General features: G+C 39.5%; 1 protein-coding gene across 15 annotated transcripts in view; it reads left to right on the top strand.

The window, feature by feature from the left end:
* MRTFB (myocardin related transcription factor B) overlaps positions 1 to 22,267 on the top strand; it is a 271,179-nt gene that overhangs the window by 150,195 nt on the left and 98,717 nt on the right. For 2 of the 15 annotated variants that reach the window (XM_075899341.2, XM_075899339.2), the window contains exon 1: positions 6,114 to 6,482. The exons of the other annotated variants lie outside the window; for them this stretch is intronic. In XM_075899341.2, coding sequence (XP_075755456.2) covers positions 6,329 to 6,482 — 154 coding nt within the window. In that variant the 5' untranslated portion in view covers positions 6,114 to 6,328. Of the gene's footprint in view, positions 1 to 6,113; positions 6,483 to 22,267 lie in introns of those variants that run through there. 15 annotated transcript variants of the gene reach the window in all.

Below are 22,267 nucleotides of genomic sequence, written 5' to 3'. Positions count from 1 at the left end.
AAAGATGACTCCCCACAAGCACTGGCTCCCATCTCCCCCTCTCTCCAACATGTAAATGTGTATCTGCTGAAAATGTTAGCGGATACCCGTTTACACAAATAAACACATTTTAACATCCCTACCCCAGACACTGATCAGATCCAGCAGCTCTGTGGCAATCCAAGTGGGGAAGCATTTGGTGCGATGGCCAGGCATAGGCTCCTGGGAAGATGTCATGAGACCTCTGCATGCTGAACCAGCTTGCAAGAGTGGTGAGGGGAGTCCAGGTGCTTAGGCTGTGAAGGGCACCATGATTTGTAAGGTTGGTCCTAGGTAGTGTACCTCATGCATTACATCAAATGCCTCAACAACAGTGTGGATGAAATCAGACAGTTGTTATCCTCTGCAGTGAACTCAAATAAAAAGACATCTAATGGGATTAAAATTTTGCAGCAAATGGGATTAAATGGGATTAAAATTTTGCAGGGTTTGCAAGGTGACAGAGTGGATAGCTGGTCAACTGGTTGCAGGGCAGTGGAGTTCAAACTGCTGACCAGAGAAGGTTCTTGGGAATTGTGAGCCACTTCTTGGAGGCCAGAATCAGCAACAGAATGCCTCCAGGTGTCTACGCTACATGTTTATTAACAGAGAAAGTGAAAAAGAAATAATTCCCTCATGGAGCTGAAAGTTTGTGTCTATGAAAATAGCTGTTTTTCCCCAAAAAAGACACATTGCAATGTAAACGCTCACGCGGTTTTGTCAACAAAAGGCACTTTTCCTCAAAAAAACTTGCCAGTGTAGAAAAGTCTTAGAGAAGGTTGGATTGTTGCTGCCCAATCTTTGGTTGGTCTAGGGACAAAGTCTTGCAGTACTCCATGATTTCAATTCGGAATCTTTCATCAGCATTTAATTCACATGAAAAATTACTGTAAACAAAAAACAAATGACAGAACTGCATTTAGTACCGTGACACATAAAGTTCAAGTGAACACTCTATAGTATTTTTTGTGATAGATTTGCTTGTTAATAATATTTTCTCTTAGTCTGTTCTATGAATCATTATGGAATTGTTTCAGGATCAAAATGAACTTTAAAACACTTTTTTAAACATAAAAGCATATAATTTCCCCCTATATCTTTTTTGTTTATATCCTCTATTTTTCCATTATTAACTCAGCTAATTAATAATGTGTTCACTTTATTTTATTTTATTTCAAAAAAGAATCTGTAAAATAATAGTCTGGTACATCTGTAATTTGTGTAGGAATATAGTGACCTTGCCCATTTTTTAAATAGGTCCCTTGAGCAATGTTTGTATTCTACTTGCCTGGAAGTCCTCCTTTGGCTGTGCCCAGCTTTTCAGCAGCATAATTTTTTCTCACGCTTAATGAGTGTTTGGACTAGGGCAATGGGGAAATTGAGTATTTATGAAGGATGTTCTTGTATAGTAAGGGTTTTTTTTACAGCTAAAATCACTGAAATCAGACGTATTACAGAACAAATTAATATGATCTTATATATTTTGCATTTAAGCAAAATGTGATTTAAATAATATATTTGACTATTTATTGTAAGCAGTTTGCAAACAGCAGATTTTTAGAGGACAGAACCAGCTTCGAAGCATTTATGTGCACATAGCTGCTTTTTGTCTCTGAAATAATTAATGGCATTCTTTTCTGTGCTTAACCTATATGAGCTACTTTTCTGGTCCTTTAAAACACCCGAAGAATTAAGTCTTTCAACAAGATGGACCCATTTTTCTTCACAGTCATGGTTGGCTGTTAGGGTTTCTAGCTATCACAGTGCCAAGATTATAATGTTTTTCAAGACGCCCGAAGTCCCTACAAGCTTATATCCTCTCATACATGAAATTTAGACCTGATCTTTATTTTCCATCTGCTACCTATCTAAGGCTGAATACTTAAGAAAATAGTAAAGGACTTTCCTAGTCATCCAAATTGTGCCAAATTCACTCCTAAGGTCTTGGCCATGTCAATAGCTTCCCTATTTTGGCATACTTTCCAAAAAGATCTTTTGGGTCAGAAGTCCGCACAACCCTTTTTGTTGCTGCAAGGGTTTTCCTAAAAAACAATGTGATTACTGCTAGGGTTGCCAGATGGTTTCAACAAAAATACCGGACACATTTGACATTACATCATAATCTACATTACATCTTATTTAGAAAATACCGGACATTTATATTTTCTCATTTATATTTTCTCAATTTGTTTCCCAAACAGAAAGCTCAAATACTGGACTGTGTGGTTCAAAACTGGACACCTGGCAACCCTAATTATTACTCTTTTTAATTTCCATTAAACCAAACATCTACATCATACAGTTATTATAGTATATGGAAAAGTCTTCGACTCTTTTACCTAGAAAGAAAAGTGAAATCATTGTGCTGTCCAATTGTGGACTGTCCTTGTAGTTTCAGACCAAAGTGAACCATCGTCTACTGTATATTTGAGAGAGTTTGTCTCTCTGTGTAAATGTCCATCTGTCTTTATGTTCAAGAACTCCTCCTAAATAGTAAGAGCTAAGACTACTAAATTTGCATACTGCTTCCTCTTACCATAACTAAAAGCAAGGTAGGGGTTTGGTTGTGCTAGGAAAATGAGGTGTGCCTGAAATGAGATTGCTTCTCATAAAACCATACAAAAGAGACAGAATCACCAGGAAGGTGAAAGAGGCAGGCTGGGGTAATCATTTTCCCCCATCCGGGACTGCCTAGCCCCAAGCCTCCCTCCCGCCTCCCATGTGCCCTGTAGGTGGGCAGAATGGGCTGAATCTCCTCCCTTGTATCCTATTTATATGGGGATATTGTTGGCTGTTCCCCTTTTTCAGGGAGCAAGGAGAAAGTGTGCAATTTGCTGCATTCCTCACTGTGGCTGGATAGCACAGGGAACAATTGAACCCGGACCTGCACTAGCAGGGGGACATGCACCCTCCCGCAGCTTTGCCAGCTGGAGCTGTAGCAGCCATAGAAAGGTGTTTCTCATCTGGCCCCCAGCTGCTGTGGTGAGAGAGGCTGGGTTAGTTCTCTCTCTCTGGGGCAGTCTGCATACTCAACCTCCTCCCCATCCCAGCGCAATGATTTAAATGAAGTATGTACAGTTTCATTTTATTTCCAACCCCCCCCCCCCAATTCATTTAGTTAAGGACCCAAGTAACGCTGGATAAATCATCTTCTTACTATATATTTTAGAAATATGCATCTGTCTATCTGTCCGTCTGTGAGTCCATTTGTTCAAGAACACTTCCTAAACAGTAAGAGCTAGGACCACCAAATTTGGTATGCAGCTCCCTCTTATTGTGACTTAAAGCAAGTTAAGGGTTTGGTTGTGCCAAAACAATTGGATGTGCCTGGAATTCGATTTGTTTCTTGTAAAATAGAAAGGGAGGGTCTGGTAGGAGGGAGTTATACTATAGAATGACCACAGGGGGCAGCAAAGGGCTAGTGTTGGGGACTGAGACAGCTAGAATCCCTTTCGCCCAACACGGGGAAGAGAACAGCGATCTACTATATATTTCAGAGAGTTTGTCTGTTTGTCTGTCTACTTGCCTGTCTGCCCCCAGGTGGGGGTACATGCACGTATCCCCCAGCTGTGCCACTGCAGCTGCAATGACAATGGACAGGCACTTCTCACCTGGCCCTAGGCTGCAATGGTGAGAGAGAGCTGGGGTTGTCCTCTCTCCCTGAGGCAGCCTGCATACTGAACCCTTCATCCCCATCCCCACCCCAGAACACTGATTTAAATGAAGAAAAAGAACTTGAGTTAAGAACCGGAGCAAAACTGGATAAACCCTCTAGTTAGATACATTAGGGCTCCTTGGCCTCAATACAATTGTGGAGACACCTCCAAACTCATTAGAAAAATGCTTTGGTGCAAAAGAGCATTCTTAAGTAAATTTAGTTAATTTACCTTTAGTACAAACTGCTTATTAAAAGTATTCCATATTTTTAATCTAAGATCCTTTAAATTTTAATCTTGATAAGAAAATCTCCTGTAATTAGTAAAGAAAGTAGAAAAGTCTTCACACCATTGACATTATGAAAACATTGCATATTTGCCTTAGTATTCAGAAGGTCCAATTATTTTATTTTCTTATTGTGATGAGCAGGTAAAAAAGGAGATGGTGTCTTTTGGCTTAGCATAAGAAGACTTGAAAAACAAAATTAAGAAAAAATAACCTTTTCTCCTGTGGCATAGATAGTAACTTCTAAACCTCAACATTTTCACATTAGTTCAGTTTCTGAAAATACACGTGCACATAACTTTGAAGTGAATAGGCCTACTTGTGAGAAAAGTTACACTTGTTCTTATGTACCTGCACAGTTAGGGCCAAAGAGAATTGTCAGTAATTGAAGATGGCTTGCATACCAAGTATTTTATAACACTTAAAGTAAAAAGTAAAATAGTTAAAATATTCTTAAATATTGTTGACATTTATGTAGGCTATTTTTTTCTATTTAAAATGTTATATGTTACATTTTCCGTATTTTTATTTTCATGAGAGAGCAGACTGGCTAATTCATACTCCTTATTTGACACATACAGTTAATTCTCTAGTCATTACATCAAATAATTTCCAAAGCAAGTTGTGGTGGTACAAACAGAGAACTGTGGGTTTCAGGAGGGGATAATTCACCAGAAGTTAGTAAATCCTTAAAATATCAAATGTTCTTATTTTTAGTCTCTCTTACTCTCCGAACTCCTTGGCCCTATGTCATCTCCATAACAAAATTAATTCCACACATGAATGGGAAAAAATAGAGGGAACATTAGCTGTAGCCACTGCCGCAGCGGCTAGAGTTCTGAGATCCTACCCCTCCCTGTATTGCTGGTGCTTTGGTTCCCCCCACCTAGTCAGCTGGTCCTCCCACTTCCTACTTCCCAGTTATTTTAGTAGAAGTTACAGATCAGTCTTGGGCTTATGTGAATTTTTATTTATTCACCCTCTCTGTGTCTTTTACTAACAAAAATAACCATAACAAAATCTTAACCTTATTTATTAACATACATGTACTCTTTCAGTTGCACACACTTTTGTTATGTGACAGACAAAAATTGTTCCTAGAATTAATAGTATGTTTAGGAAATAGTGCAAGATATTACAGATCATGACCAAACCTCTTAAAATGTAAATGATCCTGAGTCCTGATCACATTGTGGTTTTTTTAAGTAAATGCCTGTCCTTTAGCCTCGTATTGAAATATACACAGTTGTAAAATATAGTTTTGCTTACGCTGGTCACCTGCATATTTAAGGATATTCATTGTGTCAAAACACGTGCACACAAGAGGATTGCAGTTCAGTGTAAATTTTGCAGCTAGCAGTAAATTGAGAAAACACATCATTACTGCAAAATATCATTGTATTTACTAACATTTGCAGCAAAATAAGTCTGCTGTTACTACAAAGTCAACTTCTGAAGGTGCCAAAGAATTCCAGGGGTCCTGAAGACCTCCTAGTTGACACTGAGAAGATGTGTTGATTACTAATATAAAAGTAAAAGAGGTTCTTGCTGGTGAGAATGGGAAATCAGAAAGACCATGTAGAAGGAAATGCTCTGGACTGAGTGCAGGAAAAAAGGGAAATGTTATTGCCTCATGAGTATAGTGAAAAAAGGAAAAAATAGAAATCTGCCCTTTAAAAAATGTATTACAAAGAGTAAGATCTGTGTGTCGCATAGGTAGTATGTACCTTTTGTAGTATGAACAGTAGCGCAGAAATCAATTGCTTTCAAATTGTCCTGTAATTGTTAAGATTTCCAGCTATGCTGAGTAAATATGCTTCTGCAAAATATTCATTCTTTACATAATTTTCATTATGTTCAGCTGTTCGTTTATTGATGAAACTTAAAGAGTAATAAATATGACCATCAACCAACATAAAGTATTTCCACAGCCTCCAGCAGTGTTTAGAAAGAGAGACCACGGCAACTATTTATCTTAGGTATCAGCAAAGGCTTCGCCTTCAGCAACTGCTGGATTTATTTTTAACTGCTTGACTCAGTGTTTGTCAGATGATTCTGATGATCAAGCTGCATACTGAAACATAAAAGTACGGAGGAAGCCAGGATAGCTAAAGGGGAGGGAATAGTGGTTGTCTGGGAAAGGGGGTGGGCTTTGGGAGTTCAGCTTCAGAAGCTCTTGTTTCTCTGTCTGGAAGCGAGTTAAGGGCTTCGGGCAAATTGAGTGTATTTGTAGGTCAGACTAGGAAGTAAAGAGTAATGGCTGCTTTCAGTTGCTTAAAGACATAATTGCTCAATTATTTTGAGAAGAAACTGGGCAGCAGTGTATACAGAACATTGTACTGCTGATTAGCAAATTGGTCTTTTTCCTATGTTGGATGTTGCCATTCAAAGGAGTCTCATCATGATCGATAGCTCCAAGAAGCAGCAACAGGGCTTTCCAGAGATTTTACCTACTGGAGATATTGAGACATTAAAAGATAAGGAATGTCTTGAGGTGAACAGCCAGAAAAGTCTCAAGGAAGGTCAGTTACCTGCTGGTTGGGGGGCAAAAAATTGCAGACATGCCACAGTAGATTCAGTCTGTAAGTGCTTGCTCTAAAATTCTCTACATTTTTTTGCATGCATGCAAATACTCTGTTTCACTTTCAGATCTTTTCAAAGGCCAGGTTCATTATTATTTATTAAATAGCTCTCAATTAAATGCTAATTGTTGAACATTAATTAAGTTCTAAAGGAAATTAATAAGTGATCTTTTCAGAATGATATTTTTATGCATTAGTTCAGTTCATGGTACATGCTAGAATGTGCCCTGAAAAGATTTCACAAATTGCTTTAAACTAAAGGAATAGGACTAAGTATTTTTAAACAGAGATGGGTGTCTTCCTCAATTTTAGCAGGGAATACTGTTGCTTTCTCATTACCACTACTTATTTATATAGTTTGCTTTTTTTCTGTTTTATAATTGTTTTTTAATTTGTTTCTCAGCTATACATTGTGACTCTAAGCTTGCATTGTTTTTAAACCCTTCTGCGTGCTGTGCAGTTAATTGGCAAAGCAGCAATAACATGAATTAGCTTGGAACAGTCCAGCAATCTACCGAGGCATGTAATATTATCATTCAGTACTGACAACTATTAGAATTGCCACTTCATATGTATCTTGAATATTGTCTTAGTAACATTCATTGGGCTATAGCAGAAATTTTGTAAGGAGATTGCTGGTGCTCAGTTCTCTTATGCACCTGGAGATAGCTGGACCATACTGAAGGAGGAGGAAGCGGCTGAGAGAGCACAGCTCCTGGAGCACAGCTCCTCAATCTCAAATGCATGGTCCTCAACATAATTTATAATTGTTTGCAATTGAGACTCCAGCATGTACCCTCCCCTGGCAGCCAAAAAGCCCCCTCCTTTTTAAAGGACAAAATTTCTACCATATGTGCCTTCTTGCTTTGGCTATCCTTATACCACTGGGTTCTGTGGATAATCCGTAGTTGAGCCAAAGTGCTCCTGGGCTCCTTTGATAAAGAACTGGCATTTTGTCCCCTCTGGAAACTGTGTCTTCTGAATTGAAATCCATAAGCATAAGGACCTAAAATATGTTTCTTATTTTTAAGAAGGGAGGGTTTCATTGAGGTTATTACTCCACCCGATGTGGAAATAAGGGGGAGGCAGAGAAGAAGGAAAAAGCCATGAAAGAACCAATAAATAGAAGAATAGGATGGGTTAATAAATAATCATATTTATAAATAACATTCTTATATATTTTAAAACTGACTAAACTGGAATTGCACATAATATATAGAATAATGTTTTCCATCTGTACATTACAAGGCTGTAATTCTATCATTGTGGTGACAAACCACAAGTATTGAATCCAACTATAGCTTGAATTTAAGTGCATTAATATTAATGTGGTTGAAAATTGAGATTTCCCCCAATTGCTTTGTTTCCTTTCTAGATTTTTTCAGCATCTTTGTATATTTGCCTTCCTTCCCCCTGGGAATTTTTAGCATTTGACAGCTTAAATTTTAAAATGAATTATGCTCTAAAAAGTAGGAATGTTAAATCCTGGTTAATCAGTTCACTGGTTAAACATTGGGTGTGCCTTGTGTATAACTGATTGAAGTGGGATCCCAGATGGAGGACTGCTCCAGTCCGGCTGGAGCAGCTCCCAACCTGTGAGGCTCCCATCGGCTCCCAGCCCCTGCACTGGGGTTGTGGCTGCAGCTGCTCGCCAGACCAGCTCCTGTCTGCGGCGATCTGAACTCTCCACAGACAGAGGCTGCTTCTCAGGAATAGCCCCAGCTTGCGGGGCTCTGGGCTTTCCACAGACAGAAGCTGCTCTGGAGACCGGAGCAGCTATTGCCTTTGGGGCACCTGGGCTCCCCGTGAACAGAGGCTCCTCTGTGGGGCACCCAGGGCCACCACTGACAAGGGCAGCTCTGGATGAGAGCAGCTCCTGTCCATAGCAGGCCCCTGTGGGGCTGGAGCAACCCCCTGCCCAAGGCAGGTAGGGAGCTGCCCAAGCTCCCAACCAGTTGCTGGTTAACTGGAACCAGTTAACCAGTGAATGAACTCGCAGTGCATAAAATTAAGCGTGTTCATAAATTTTTGCAGGAAGGGTCTCTGAACTTTTAGTTCTTTAAATGTGGATAATACTATTTGCCTTTCTTCTGCCTTTTCTCTCTTGTCTATTTAGACTGTGCATTCTTCAGAGCAAAAAACTGAGTATGCTTATTTCTGAGTATGCATAATGGGTCTTGTAGCTTAGCTGACCCCTGTAGATACTGCTATAATATAAATTATATATGCTATTCTACAGTAAAAGATTCAAAGATCAGATTTGCAAAAGCACTTAAGTCATTTAGGAACTTAACTCCCATTGACTTGTAATGGATTTAATCTTCTAAGTGCCTTAGGCACTACTGACATTTTTAAAAAGATTGCTGAAGTACAATTATACTGAAGTACAATTATATGATTAGATATTACCGTATAATTACATTAACAGTTTTAAAAGATTTCTTGATTATTAATACAATGAAAATTTCTAGCACGATTTAAATGTAGAATTTAGGTCTTGAATTCTTTCCGTGATAATAGACGGGAAGTTGTCCTGCTTGAAGTTGTTTACAGGAAAGTAGGGTCGTTAGGATTTCCTCCTTCTGATCTGCCACAGGAAGCTATGAAATGTATCTGGTAAGGTGTTTGTTACTGTAAGCAAAGAAAACAATTTCATTTTCATCATCTAAACTCCTAATGTCGTTTATTTTATACAGTAGCTTGTTTTTCAGTTAGTGTGGGTTTCATTATCATTGTAACTTTTAACATTTAGTAACAAACATTTTCTTTTTTAAAGGATAACTAATCAAAAAGGGAGACGTACACAATATTCTGTATTAGTGGGAAATTAACTTTATTGGGATTTTAAAATTTAGCATACTTAAGCAAAACACATTAGGACATTCAGATAGTTAACACATCTAGAATTACAGTAAATCACCTAACCAGCAGATCTCTACTTTCTTCATTCCTGAGCTTTACTGTGAGAATTGTCACGGTTCTGGCCATCAGTGAATACCATCTGTAAAACCACTCATCCAAAAGGATTTCAAGGTAAGGAAGGGTGAAAGTAGTTTAAGGGTATGTATACACTGCATGGCTGTTTCGGGATACTGGAGGTATCCCGAAATAGCTCCCCCTCGTCTACACAGGCCACCCATTATTGCAAAATATTTTTCGAAATAATAGCTGCGCTATTTTACTATCCCAGTAAACCTCGTTGCATGAGGGTTAAGGGATAGCTCAAAATAGCACATTATTTCGAACGTTGGTGCTGAATAGACCTGCCAAATTTCAAAATAAGCTACTTCAAAATAGATTTGAGATGAGATACGCAATTTGCGTAGTGAAATCGCATATCTTATTTCAAGTTTAGGGTGCTGTGTAGACGCATTAAGACTATATTTTAATAAGAGCGTAAAAATGTAAATGTCAAATAAGCCTGTTTTAGAAAATCCTGTTCTATTGTAGTTCAAATAAACAATTTGCAGTGTCATTTACATAAAAAATAATATAAAACTATGTATCTGAACTGTATAAATTACCATAACCTCAAAATGTCCTGGTGGCGTTATAAATTACAATCCCAAAACTGAACCTTTTTGTTTGTCACTAGAACATCAAGGTAGATTTGCAAATTAGTTTAAATGGCATCTTAGACCAGATTAATAAAATAGAATTTTCCCTTTTTATTGTTCAGTAATTAATGTCAAAGTATGATATAAAATTAATAAGTATAGAAAAATCTTTTGTACATTTTAGTAGGGATGTGAAAGGTTAACCAGTCACCTAGTTAACCAGTAAGCATGACTCTAAACTGCGGTACTACTAACGGGTCCTGATTCAGGAAACTCTTCTTATTCAGCAATCACTTTAGTATGTAAGTAACTTTAAGCACATGGTTAACTCCCATTGATTTTAAAGGTAAGCATATGCTTAAGTACTTTGCTAAATCAAGATAACTCTGCATAAAGTTAATCATGCTTATCTGAGTCTTTGTAGGATTGAAACCACAACCACATATTAGAGTCACAGAGTACATCTGTAGTAGTTTGGAAGTTGAACCCAGGTTTGATGAGTTCCAGTCCTGTATCTTACCTACAAGACCATCCCTGTTCTCTGGACCTTAAGGGCAGAACCAGATCATCCATAGGACGGTTTGGAATGGCTGTCCTAGGCCCTGCACTTTGAGGACCCCACAGCGGCCACTTCAACTTGTCCTATGGATGCGGCCCAGGGGATTACTGATAGCCTGGTGTGGGGCGGCAGTGGGGTTATCCCACACACACATAGGCTGTGTCTACATTGGCATCCCTTTCCGGAAAAGGGATGCTAATGAGACACATCGCAATTGCAAATCCGCGGGGGATTTAAATATCCCCCGCGGCATTTGCATTTACATGGCTGCCGCTTTTTTCCGGCTTGGGGATAAGCCGGAGAAAAGCGCCAGTCTAGATGTGATTCTCCAGAAAATAAGCCCTTTTCCGGAGGATCCCTTATTCTTACTTTCAAGTAGGAATAAGAGAGATCCTATTCAAGTAGGAATAAGAGATCCTCTGGAAAAGGGCTTATTTTCCGGAGAATCACGTCTAGACTGGCGCTTTTCTCTGGCTTATCCCCAAGCCAGAAAAAAGCGGCAGCCATGTAAATGCAAATGCCGCGGGGGATATTTAAATCCCCTGCGGATTTGCAATTGCGAAGTGTCTCATTAGCACCCTCTTCTGCTCTACCCTGGCCCGCCACCCCTTCCAAGTCAGCTGCACTTGGCTTCACCACAGCAGCAGGAATCAGATCACCCTGGCCCCAGGACACTCTTGCCATCATGGTGAAGCTGAATGCAGAAGGCTGGGAAAGGGCAGCGGGATGGAGTGGAGCACGCTGCTGGACTGCTCTGGTTTCTGCTGCCCTGGTGGGGGATGGGGCAACACCTCTGCTGCAGTCCCACACCAGACCCCCTGGTAAAAAAGGAACTGTATATAAAATGGATAAGCCATGCATATATTAATGTAGTAGTAGTAATAATAATAAATAACTCTATGGAGAACTCTGATTCTAATCATTTAAATGACCTTAATGTACACATAAGTCCAGGAATCCGAATCTGTTATCAATGTATTTGTCTGCTCAGCTGAACTTTCTTTGTCACAAACGGCCATCAGATGAAGATGACAGCTTTTTTTCATTGTGAATTAGTGATTTTTATTATATTAAAGATCATTTTCAAAATGTATTTATTTATTTCTTATAATCAGGGCTCGCCGAACTGCAGCGAGCCCCGCTTGCCAGCCGCGCTGTCCGGCGATCTGCGCATGCGCAGATCGCCCAAACCCGGCTCTTCCGGGTTGCAATCTACTCGCCATGGGCGAGTAGATTGCATTATTTGTCGAGCCCTGCTTATAATAGATGGGAAGTGAGTCCAAAAACTTTTAATATATTTCATTATTGCCCATGAGATACTATGCAGTTCATCTCTAGGCATTTCCCCAGATCACAGGCAGTTTAGCACTTCTTTTGTAATGAATTCAGTGTTTCTGCAGTGGAAATCAAACGAATACCGTGTTAACATCAAATTTATGGATGCTATGGAAACCAAAAGAACACAATGTGATCATCAAATTTGTGACTTTGGAAACACACAGGATGAGTAATACAGAATGAGAAACAACATATTCCATAATCCTTCACAAGCTTCTACATGGAATAATAAATAGCAGAAAGAACAGCTACTGTTCCAAACCTCCTAATTTTTTACATTTTGAATTTTCAGTTTAATATATCCAGCAATTAAACATTCTCTGAAAAGTCAAAACATTTGTAAGATTTAATTCCAAAATATTTTATAATTATATAAATATTGTATCACACCATTGGCATGCATATTGGAGATGGAGAGTCACCATTATGTATGATACAGCATTTTGACGTTTTCCTTCTCTTTAGGAAAGTACCATAAAATCTTTAAAATCCATATAGAACACACAGGCCCTGGGTTTTTTTTTAGTAGTAGTCAAAAGCAATGTTCCCTCTAATTTTTTCCATCCATGTATGAAATAATTTTGTATGTGCACTGAGGCATGGATGGGCACCAGCTGTAGAAACAGAAACCCTAGCTATGAGAGCTCTGCTAATCAGCTGGGTGACATTTGAATCTCTCCTGAGCAGCTGCGCAAGCGCACACTATACAGGGAATACTAGTCAGTAGATACACACTAGAATTACCTACATGTTGCTCTATTTATATAAAGGATGGATTTGACTTTCCTGGAATTTGAAACTGTGACTTCAGTATTCTAGCTAATCCAAAATTTGTGTTATTTAGCTACATTATTCACTTACCTCTTGCTACACTATTCTGTGCTGCTTTGTATAACTTTAATTTGTCATTGTGTCTTATGTTTCACTTACAATGTCAAATAACAGTTACAGGTATGTTGTTACTTCAAAGTACCTAACTCCTGTTCTGTAGAAGGGATAGCTAGCTAGATGTAACCAGAAAATCTTGTGTCCCTTGTTACTGTGGCTCTATATTTCATGCCCAGCCACTTAGAGAGACTTTGGCTCAACCAGAGCAGGAGAAATTGCTTTGAACTAATCTCTGTTTCATAAAAAAAAAAAAACACCTTCTCAAAAAAATCTACCACCGAGTTTTTTTTTTTTTGTGGAACAACAATTAGTTTAAAGGAATCTGTCCTGTTTTCAGCACTGTGTGTTTCCATGGCAGCCAGAGCAGCAGCAGAGTTGTCAGAACTCTTATTAATTTCCAAGGCAGAACGCTGGAAATGCCATTTTCCATCAGCTCTGTTCTTATCTAAACAGTTAATATCTATGATGTTTTATCTTTGGGAGAAATAATTAGAGAATTGTGTAGAGAGCATATAAAACCTATTTTTTTCTAGCTATGTTAGATTATTTTTGCCTTTTCCTCAAGTGTAATCATTTAAGAGGAACATACATTATTTTAGTATTCCCTCCCCATAGATTTACAGTGTTTATAACAAATTCCCTAAACAGTCTGAACTTTCAACAGCCATATGGATGCCCCACTTCATACCACTTACTTTAAAAACCAAACAGTGTATGTTCCATCTGAAATTCATACCATTGGGAATTAGTGAATAGTATAACTATGGGCAGTGTGAGCTCTGGTTTTGTTCAAGACAAGAAGCAGTGATGAAAGTCTGTCAATCAGTATAGATAGCATTGTTCCTACAGGACAGCTATCAATTTATTTTTGGCCTCTTTACATTCCAGTTTTAGTGATTACATATGACTGCTTGGAGACTTCTTTTCCATAGCATGTATACTGTATTACCAATTCAGTCCAGGAATACCATACCAGCTAAAAATCTTGACTTTGATAATGGTCTGTCTACTTAGGATGCATTAATAATATAGTACCTTTTATTTTCACCAGTTCTATCATTCACACAATTATCATTACTCCAGAAATAAGACAATATCATGCTTAAATAGACCATACATAAAATGATATGATGTATTCATGATTATGAACTTGTCCCTATCTATATATGCTTGCTTCCATGTATTCAAACAGTAAGGCATTAAGTGATGTGCCTCAGTGCTTTTTTTCTTTATTTCTGTTCATTCTTAACCTTTTGCACATCTTTGAATCTTACAGTATGAGAACTCTTAACTGTATTCACTGTTGGGAGATGGAGAGCAATTAAACTACTTTTATGTAATCCACAAAGTAGACTGAAATGTATCTCAGAACACTAAGGTGCATTTTTTTATATATTTGGTTGCCAAAGAACTTTTTGTTCCCTATACACCATCTTCTTTATTCCTTTCTAGATATAGAGATTTCCTGATGTACTAACACTAAATGAGATACTAATACTGGAAACTCTAACTTCTGTGGAATAGATCTTTGCCTGCTGAAAAATAGCACAGTACCACTGAAATTGGTAGACAGACCTGCACTGATTTTACACTAGCTGAGGGGCTGGCATTCTGATAATTTGCATTTTTTTTCTAATTAGGTACCAAAGAAATTACTCTGTAACAATGAGATAAAGTTAACAATTGATTTTGTTAGAAAGTAGCTCTTTAAATGATTGCTATATTTACTCCCTTTGAGTAAATTTAAAAGGAGTTACTAAGAATCTGCAAGCCAAATTTTAATGTTTCAGTCAAGTGCTGGTTTTATCTAGAGCTAACCAGTGATTTGGCTGACAGCTCAGTTCATAGCTTTTGTTCAGAGGCAGTTTTGAGACTTTATTCCCTTGATTAGCAGAATGGTGGAAGAGATATGTCAGATCGTATAAGTTATAAAACAGTTGTATCTGTCTTCACTAGCCTAGTTCATGCAGTGGCGAGGTTTATATAGGCCTTATTTCTCCAAACACTTATATACATGCTTAAATGTAAGCATCCTAGTAGTACTATAACATTCTTAAAATTATGTACATGTTTCAGGTCTTTGTGGGTTGAAATAACTTACCAACGCTTGTAGTGGATTCACCATCACTGATAATTTTTAAATCAAGATTGAATGTTTCCCTAAAAGATATACTTTAGAAATTATTTTGGGGAGATTCTGTCGCCTGTGTCATGAAGGTGGTAAGGCTAGAATGATGATGGGTTCTCAGCCTTTTTCCTTCTGAGGCTCCCCTTCCCTAACATACTATACAAATTTCACGGCCAGTTGTGACAAAACAACTGTTTTTCTGGATATATAAACCAGAGCCAGCATTATGGGGTATCAGGCAGGATAGTTGCCCGAGATTCCATACCATGGGGGACACTGTGAAGCTAAGTTCTTCAGGCTTTGGCCGCAGATGGTGGGACTCAATCCTACATAGTGGGCCTTCAGCTTCAGTCTAACACCAACTATGCTTGGCGGACCTCCTGAAACCTACTCACAATCTATCAGAAGGCCCTGTACTCTGGTTGAGAACCACTGTTCTAGGTGATCGCAGTGGTCCTTCTGACCTTGGAATCTATGACTCTAAGATTCTGACCGAGGACTTTTGAGACAGAGCGAGTATTTTCTGTGATATGAGTGATATTACATGGATAACTGTGCTTGATTCAGGAAGTGATCATCATTATTGTTAGTCACTTCAGCATTGTAGCCAAGACATACTATTGTCACTTATCTTTCTGTACTTCCACTTCTTGGGTAGTGGAATATGTCCATACAATTGAAGTCTTGGATTATGCACCTGTCTTTGTCTCTCATTTTTACTGAAATACGGTTGTGTAATTCCTCCAAGGAAGGAATTACTATGTGGGAGTCAAGTTTCAAACTCCCTGTTATGATCCTACAGGCTTGACTGAATTCAATATCAATTTTGTGTTAATGGCTCAAGCATGACCATACTGGGGCTCAGTGCTCTGCTGAGTAACATAGTTTGAGATTGGCTGCACAGAGTAGTGTGTGGCCAGTTCTTCATTTTGTGTTGGCCAGTTTCTGGAGTTCATAAAATCTAGAGTTCACTTTTTCAGCTTCTTGATATGCTCTTTAAAAGTTGGCTTCCCTTCACTCAAGTACACCAGCTGTCATGAGAGAAGAGGGTAGGCCCTCTCATGGATTGAAAACTGGTTAAATGATAGGAAACAAAGGGTAGGAATAAATGGTCAGTTTTCATTATGAAGGGAGGTAACAACTGGTGTGCCACAGAGGTTTGTACTGGGACTAATCCTATGCAACATACTCATAAATGATCTGGAGAAAAGCGTAAATTGTGAGGTGGCAAAATTTGCAGATGATACAAAACTGCTCAAGATAGTTAAGTCCAAAGCAGTCTGTGAAGAGCTTCAAAAGGATCTCACAAAATGAGGTGACTGGACAACAAAATGGCAGATGATTTTTTTAATGTTGATAAATGCAAAGTAATGCAGATTGGAAAACACCATCTCCATTATACATATAAAATGATGGGGATTAAATTAACTGTTACTGCTCAAGAGAGAGATTTTGGAATCATTGTGGATAGTTCTCTGAAAACGTACTCAATGTGCAGCAGCTGTCAAAAAAGCAAACAATGTTAGGAATCATTCTCTGTCTTATTCTCTGTCCTTTTATTAATATCTTATTGCCTTTATATAAATCCATGGTATGCCAACATCTTGAATACTGAATACAGATGTGGTCACTTATCTCAAGACAGGTATCTTGGCACTGGAAAAAGTTCAGAAAAGGACAACAAACATGATTAGAGGTTTGGCTACCATATTAAGAAGACTGGGATTTTTCAGCTTGGAAAAGAGACAGCTAACAGAGGATATGATAGAAGTCTATAAAATCATGACTGGTGTGGAAAAAGTAAAGAAGGAAAAGCTATTTATATTCCCATAACAGAAGAATATGAAATTAATAGGTTGCAAGTTTAAAACAAACAAAAGGAAGTATTTCTTCACACAACACACAGTCAACTGTTTGCTTTAGGATGTTGTGAAGACTTTTAAGAGGGTTAAAAAAAGAACTAGATATTTTCATGGAGGATAAGTCCATCGATGGCTATTAAATTGAGTCTGTAGCTTCTGATCATCAGAAGCTGGACAGGATCACTTCCGTTCATTCCCTATGCATTGGTCACTGTCAGAAGACAGGATACTTGAGTAGATGGACTTTGGTCTGACCCAGTTTGGCCATTCTTATATTCTTTTAATGCTCAATTATTGTACTATCCCACAATATCTGAAGTTTTTTCTCAGTCTCACAATGTTTCAGTGAAAGGAGTACACTTGTGTCTTGCTAGGGTTGACATTCAAGAACCGTGTACGACAACGTTTTCTGAGTACAGCTTAGGAATCCATCTAAAATGTGCTCTTTTTCTTTCAATTGGATGGCAATGCAGAGATCACTTGAATCTTCACATATCAGGGGAATTCTGATTGGTTATTTGTGTAAATATTAAACAGCAAGGATGATAGCACTAATCCTTGGAGCAGTACATTACTGTGTAAGCAATTGACTTTTTGACCACCCATCTTGACACAAAAATGTTGATTTTTAAGCTACAAAGAAATGAAATGGAGCATCTTGCTATTCCTCACAATTCTTGCCAATTTAAATAGAAGCATATAGTTGTTCATAGTGTCATAAACAGCTGACTTAGCAACAAACATAGGCCATGTGTTTTACATATTTCAAAACCATCTGTAATGAATTAAATTAGGTTTGCAACTTGTCCCCAGCATGAACATACTGGTCAGAAACAGGCTTGGTCATCAGTCAACTATCCATCCACTATTGGCACTATTATGCCCATTGTCACCTGCTCATATAGTTTCTAGGTTGAATAGAGTAAGATCATCATCATCCAAAACAATAAGAACAACAAATAGTGGGGTTCTTTGCTTCAGCCAGAGTGACTGTAGTTGACAGCATCATACTAGATATGTAAAGTACTCAGTTCTCGCTATTCATTCAAATTCACAAATGCCAAGCCTCATGGCCACCCCAATACTAGCTAGGATCATGGCATGCTAGGGTTTGGCACTGACAGTGCATATGGAATGTCTCTGGCCATTCCAAGTCTCCCTACTAGAAGGTCCAGTTTCCTGACCCTTCTAGGAATACAGGAAATATAAAAGTTTGAGAGTTCCTGAACTTTGTCTCAAGGCAGAGTTGTTTTTGCATCTTCAAATGACACATGGACTTCATGCAGTAGACAGCATGAGCTGTTTATTGAAGGCTACCCAGTTTGCTGTGACTGTTTGATCTCTGCTTGAATCTTAGGTAGATGGACTCATAAATACACTTCACAGTGTTCAACCCCACTTGTACCAAGGATTTTGATGCTTCAGCTCCAAAGTTCTGGACCTAGGTCTTCTGCCATGAGATATGCAACTCCATAGTGTGTGTGATATCCTGAAAATTTTGAAGGGCAGGGCTGAAATTCTCTGGCATCTTCATAAGCAAGTCAGGATTGTTACCACAGTTTTGTTTGGTAAACAGCTCTTAATCATCCTTGATTGTGGTGTGTGCAGTGGCAAGAATAATTTGACAGAAATAGTGCTAGGTCAAGAATATATCTCTGCTGCACACTTGAGATTGTGTGGAAACATGGCTGTCTTGCACCAATAGCACAGTGAAGGCCAAACGCCAAATTTAGCAGAACATCTAGGTCTTATCAGTGCAAGTTAAAGTGCTTACCTTCCAGTGGAATCAAAAGCCACTTCTCTGTTCATATATGCCACATTTTAAAAGAGAAAAAAAGTTCTCAAACCATCCAGTTGTGTAGATCTGGCCAGTATACACAATTGGGGTTCTTTCTTCTTTTTCGCTTATCTCACTGCCCTTGTTCCCTCTGCCTGTTGTATCTTGTCCTATTAGACTTTACGTTCTTCAAGGTAGGGAACAGCTTTTATTATTCATTTATATATCTAGCACAATCAGCCTGATCCTGGTTGAGGCTCTTAGGGTATGTCTACACTACCCCGCTAGTCCACGAGGAGTAACGGTAGTTCGAACTAGGAAGCCTAGTTCGAACTACCTAGTTCGTGCCGCGTGTAGCCGCGCGGCACGGGGTTCGAACGAGCGGGGATTTATAAATGGCGGCGCCCCGCTTATGCAAATGAAGCCCGGGAAATTCAAATCCTGCGCTTCATTTGCAATTGCGGTATGCCTACATTACCCCACTAGTTCGAACTAGCGGGGTAGTGTAGACATACCCTTAGGCACTTCTATAATAAAATATGCACAAATACGCAGCACCGTCATCCACTCAGAATGGTAGACTGTGTGCTTCAGAATTATATGGCAATGAAATGTGATCATGAAGTTGAAAAAATAAAGGCGGGGAAAGAACATTTAATTCCTGTTAATAATTTATCATATCCCAAATAAAACCATTATTAGAGAATGAATTTTGTGGGTTTTGTATTTTTGCCTGGCAGGAATCATTTCATGCTACCTGGAAAATGTTATGCTTTTTATTATTTAGGGCACAGATTCTACACTGAAACCTCAGAGAAGGCTTAGCCTATACTGATTTTCTGACAAGTATAAAGTATCTCTAATTCCAACAGTTAATGGAAACCCAAAAACACTTTTGGCAGAATCTATTCTTATGGAGTTGATCTTGTGGCAGTGGTAGACAACCTGCAGTCCATGGACCATCGGCAGCCCATTGGGGTTCTATGTGTGACCCATTAAACATTTTGTTTATCTTTTCCCACACAGAGAATTGCCAGATTCCTCTGGTTTCCAGCCACATGGTTTTTTTTCTAACAGTATTACTAAAATGACACACACGTAAAGCAAGGGTATGTGAAGTGAGGTGTGTGCTGATTGCGCACAACATTGACTGTGAGAGACGTTAAGTTCCCCTGAACCCACTCGAAGTACTGCTATGGTTCATTTGGCACACCCCACAAATTCTAGGTATTTAAGTGCAGTTAGCAAAACTACCCTATCCCGGGAGAAAGTCTTGGTTACATCAATATAAGGCCCTCTGAGATGGAGGGCCACTCATACAGCCCAGTCACTAGCCTAAAGTTACCCATCACTGTCTTATATTATCACAACACACCTGTACTTACCTCAATCCATGGCGTATTAGTACTGTGTACTGCTATAATATGGCTTGTTTCTGCCTTTTTATGTTATCTCTGTTACAGGATAGGATTCATAACTGCAGCCTGATACTGAGGCTTTGGCAAAGCAACAATTTTCAGAGAAAGCTTTTCAGTAAAACTATTTTAAAAGTATATTTTAGGAAATACTTATGTCTTATTAAGAGCTTTAAGAGATTATTTGGTTTTGCTTTTATTAGCAGATGGCAATGTCAGTTCTTTCCTTTTTTTTCCTGGAAACTTCCCAATAAAAATCCAAACTAAACAACTCCATTATGGTGATGGGCGGAACAATGAGGAAATATACAAATATGCCAGTCTTCCAGTCCAGAAATAATCTATATATTTGGTGATAGCACAAATGGGTGTTATGGGGAAGATTTCCAATTTAATATATTTGTATATGTTTTTGCCAAGTATAATAGTAAAAGTTGAGACTAAAGTAATTAAGAAGTAAAGCTATTTATTATACAGGCAGTCCCCAGGTTACGTACAAGATAGGGACTGTAGGCATGTTCTTAAGTTGAATCTGTATGTAAGTCGGAACTGGCGTCCAGATTCAGCCGCTGCTGAAACTGATCAGTTTCAACAGCGGCTGAATCTGGATGCCAGTTCTGACTTACATACAGATTCAACTTAAGAACCCCAGGCATCCCCAAGTCAGCTGCTGCTGAAACTGATCAGCGGCTGATTCCAGGAAGCCCGGGGCAGGGGCTTCCTGTAGTCAGCCACTGGTCAGTTTCAGCAGCGGCTGACTTGGGGACGCCTGGGGCAGAGCAGCTGGGATGCTGCTGGGTTGGTCCAGTAGCGCCGCCGCTCCTCGGCGCTACTGGACCAACTCAGCAGCACCCAAGCTGCTCTGCCCCAGGCGTCCTGATTCAGCCGCTGCTGAAACTGACCAGTGCTGAAACTGCAGTCCAGGGGGAGGGGAGGGCAAAGCAGAGCCAAGCTACGGAGCGCGCTGCCAGCTGACAGCCCAGACGCGTCCAGGCTGTCAGCTGGCCGGGCGCTGCGCGGCTTGGCTCTGCTTTGCCTCCCCCCCCCCGGTCTGCAGACCAGAGGGAGGGGGGGGGGGCAAAGCAGAGCCAAGCCTCGGAGCGCGTGGGCAGCGGACAGCCCTGTCCGCTGCCCACGTGTTCCGCCGCTTTGCTTCCTCTCCCTGGTCTGCTGGAGACCAGGGAGAGGAACGGCCCCTTTCGTAACTGCGGATCCGATGTAAGTCGGATCCGCGTAACTCGGGGACTGCCTGTAAAGAATACCCTGTTCACTCTAGATATAGATGGAATCATTCTGTTTTGTGTTATCCACTTCTCTCACATTCACGATTTTACCCTAATGTTTAAGTCACTAAAAAGGACATTGTTGTTGAGTTACAGAATTACCTTGAGATTGTGTCCCAGGAGACTGTTTCTTTCCACTGATTAAAGGCTAATTCTGCCAACCTATCTTTCCACAAATTCTGCCTAGCTCAGCAGTCTTCTCATTGTTACTTTTGACTGATCTATTTATATCTTCTAGGGTATCAGCTTCCACTGACCATGGTCTTTATCATAGCCTCAGAAATGTTTTGAACCATGTAAAGAGTCCTTCAGTGAAGAGCCAACAGTATAATGGCTCCGTAGCTGACATAGAGTTAGAATTGGATGTAATCTTGCCCTCTTATGAAGAATTAAGATGAATTTTCTCGTACATTGACATGTTAGCTACTCTTTTATTATCCTAACTATTTAAAAAATAACTTCAAAATGCCCAGCTATGGGCTGATCACTTTATCTCATGGTAAAATCTGCATAAGAAGGTGACAGAAAAAGAGAGGGTTTGAAAAGATTCTGTTGCTGAACCCCCACTACAGAAAGGATGTGGAGAAATTGGAGACAGTCCAGTGGTGGGCAACAAAAAGGAGCTGGAGTGTATGACTTGTGAGGAAAGGCTGAGGAAACAGGACTTACTTAGTCTGCAGTAGAGAAGAATGGGGGGAGGAGAGGTTTGATAGCAGCCCTCAAATACCTGAAGAGGGGGTTCAAAGAGGATAGAGCTATGTTATTCTCAGTGGTGGTAGGTGACAGAACAAGAAGTAATGGTGTCAAGTTGTAGTGGAGAGGTCTAGATTGGATATTTAAAAAGCCTATCTTTCTAGGAGGGTGATGAAGTACTGGAATGGGTTGCCTAGGGAAGTGGTGGAATCTCCATCCTTAGAA

This window comes from Pelodiscus sinensis, chromosome 15 (genome assembly GCF_052426305.1).
Source record: "Pelodiscus sinensis isolate ZL-2025 chromosome 15, ASM5242630v1, whole genome shotgun sequence".
NCBI lineage: Eukaryota > Metazoa > Chordata > Testudines > Trionychidae > Pelodiscus > Pelodiscus sinensis.
This window is presented reverse-complemented; position numbering and strand designations above follow the sequence as displayed.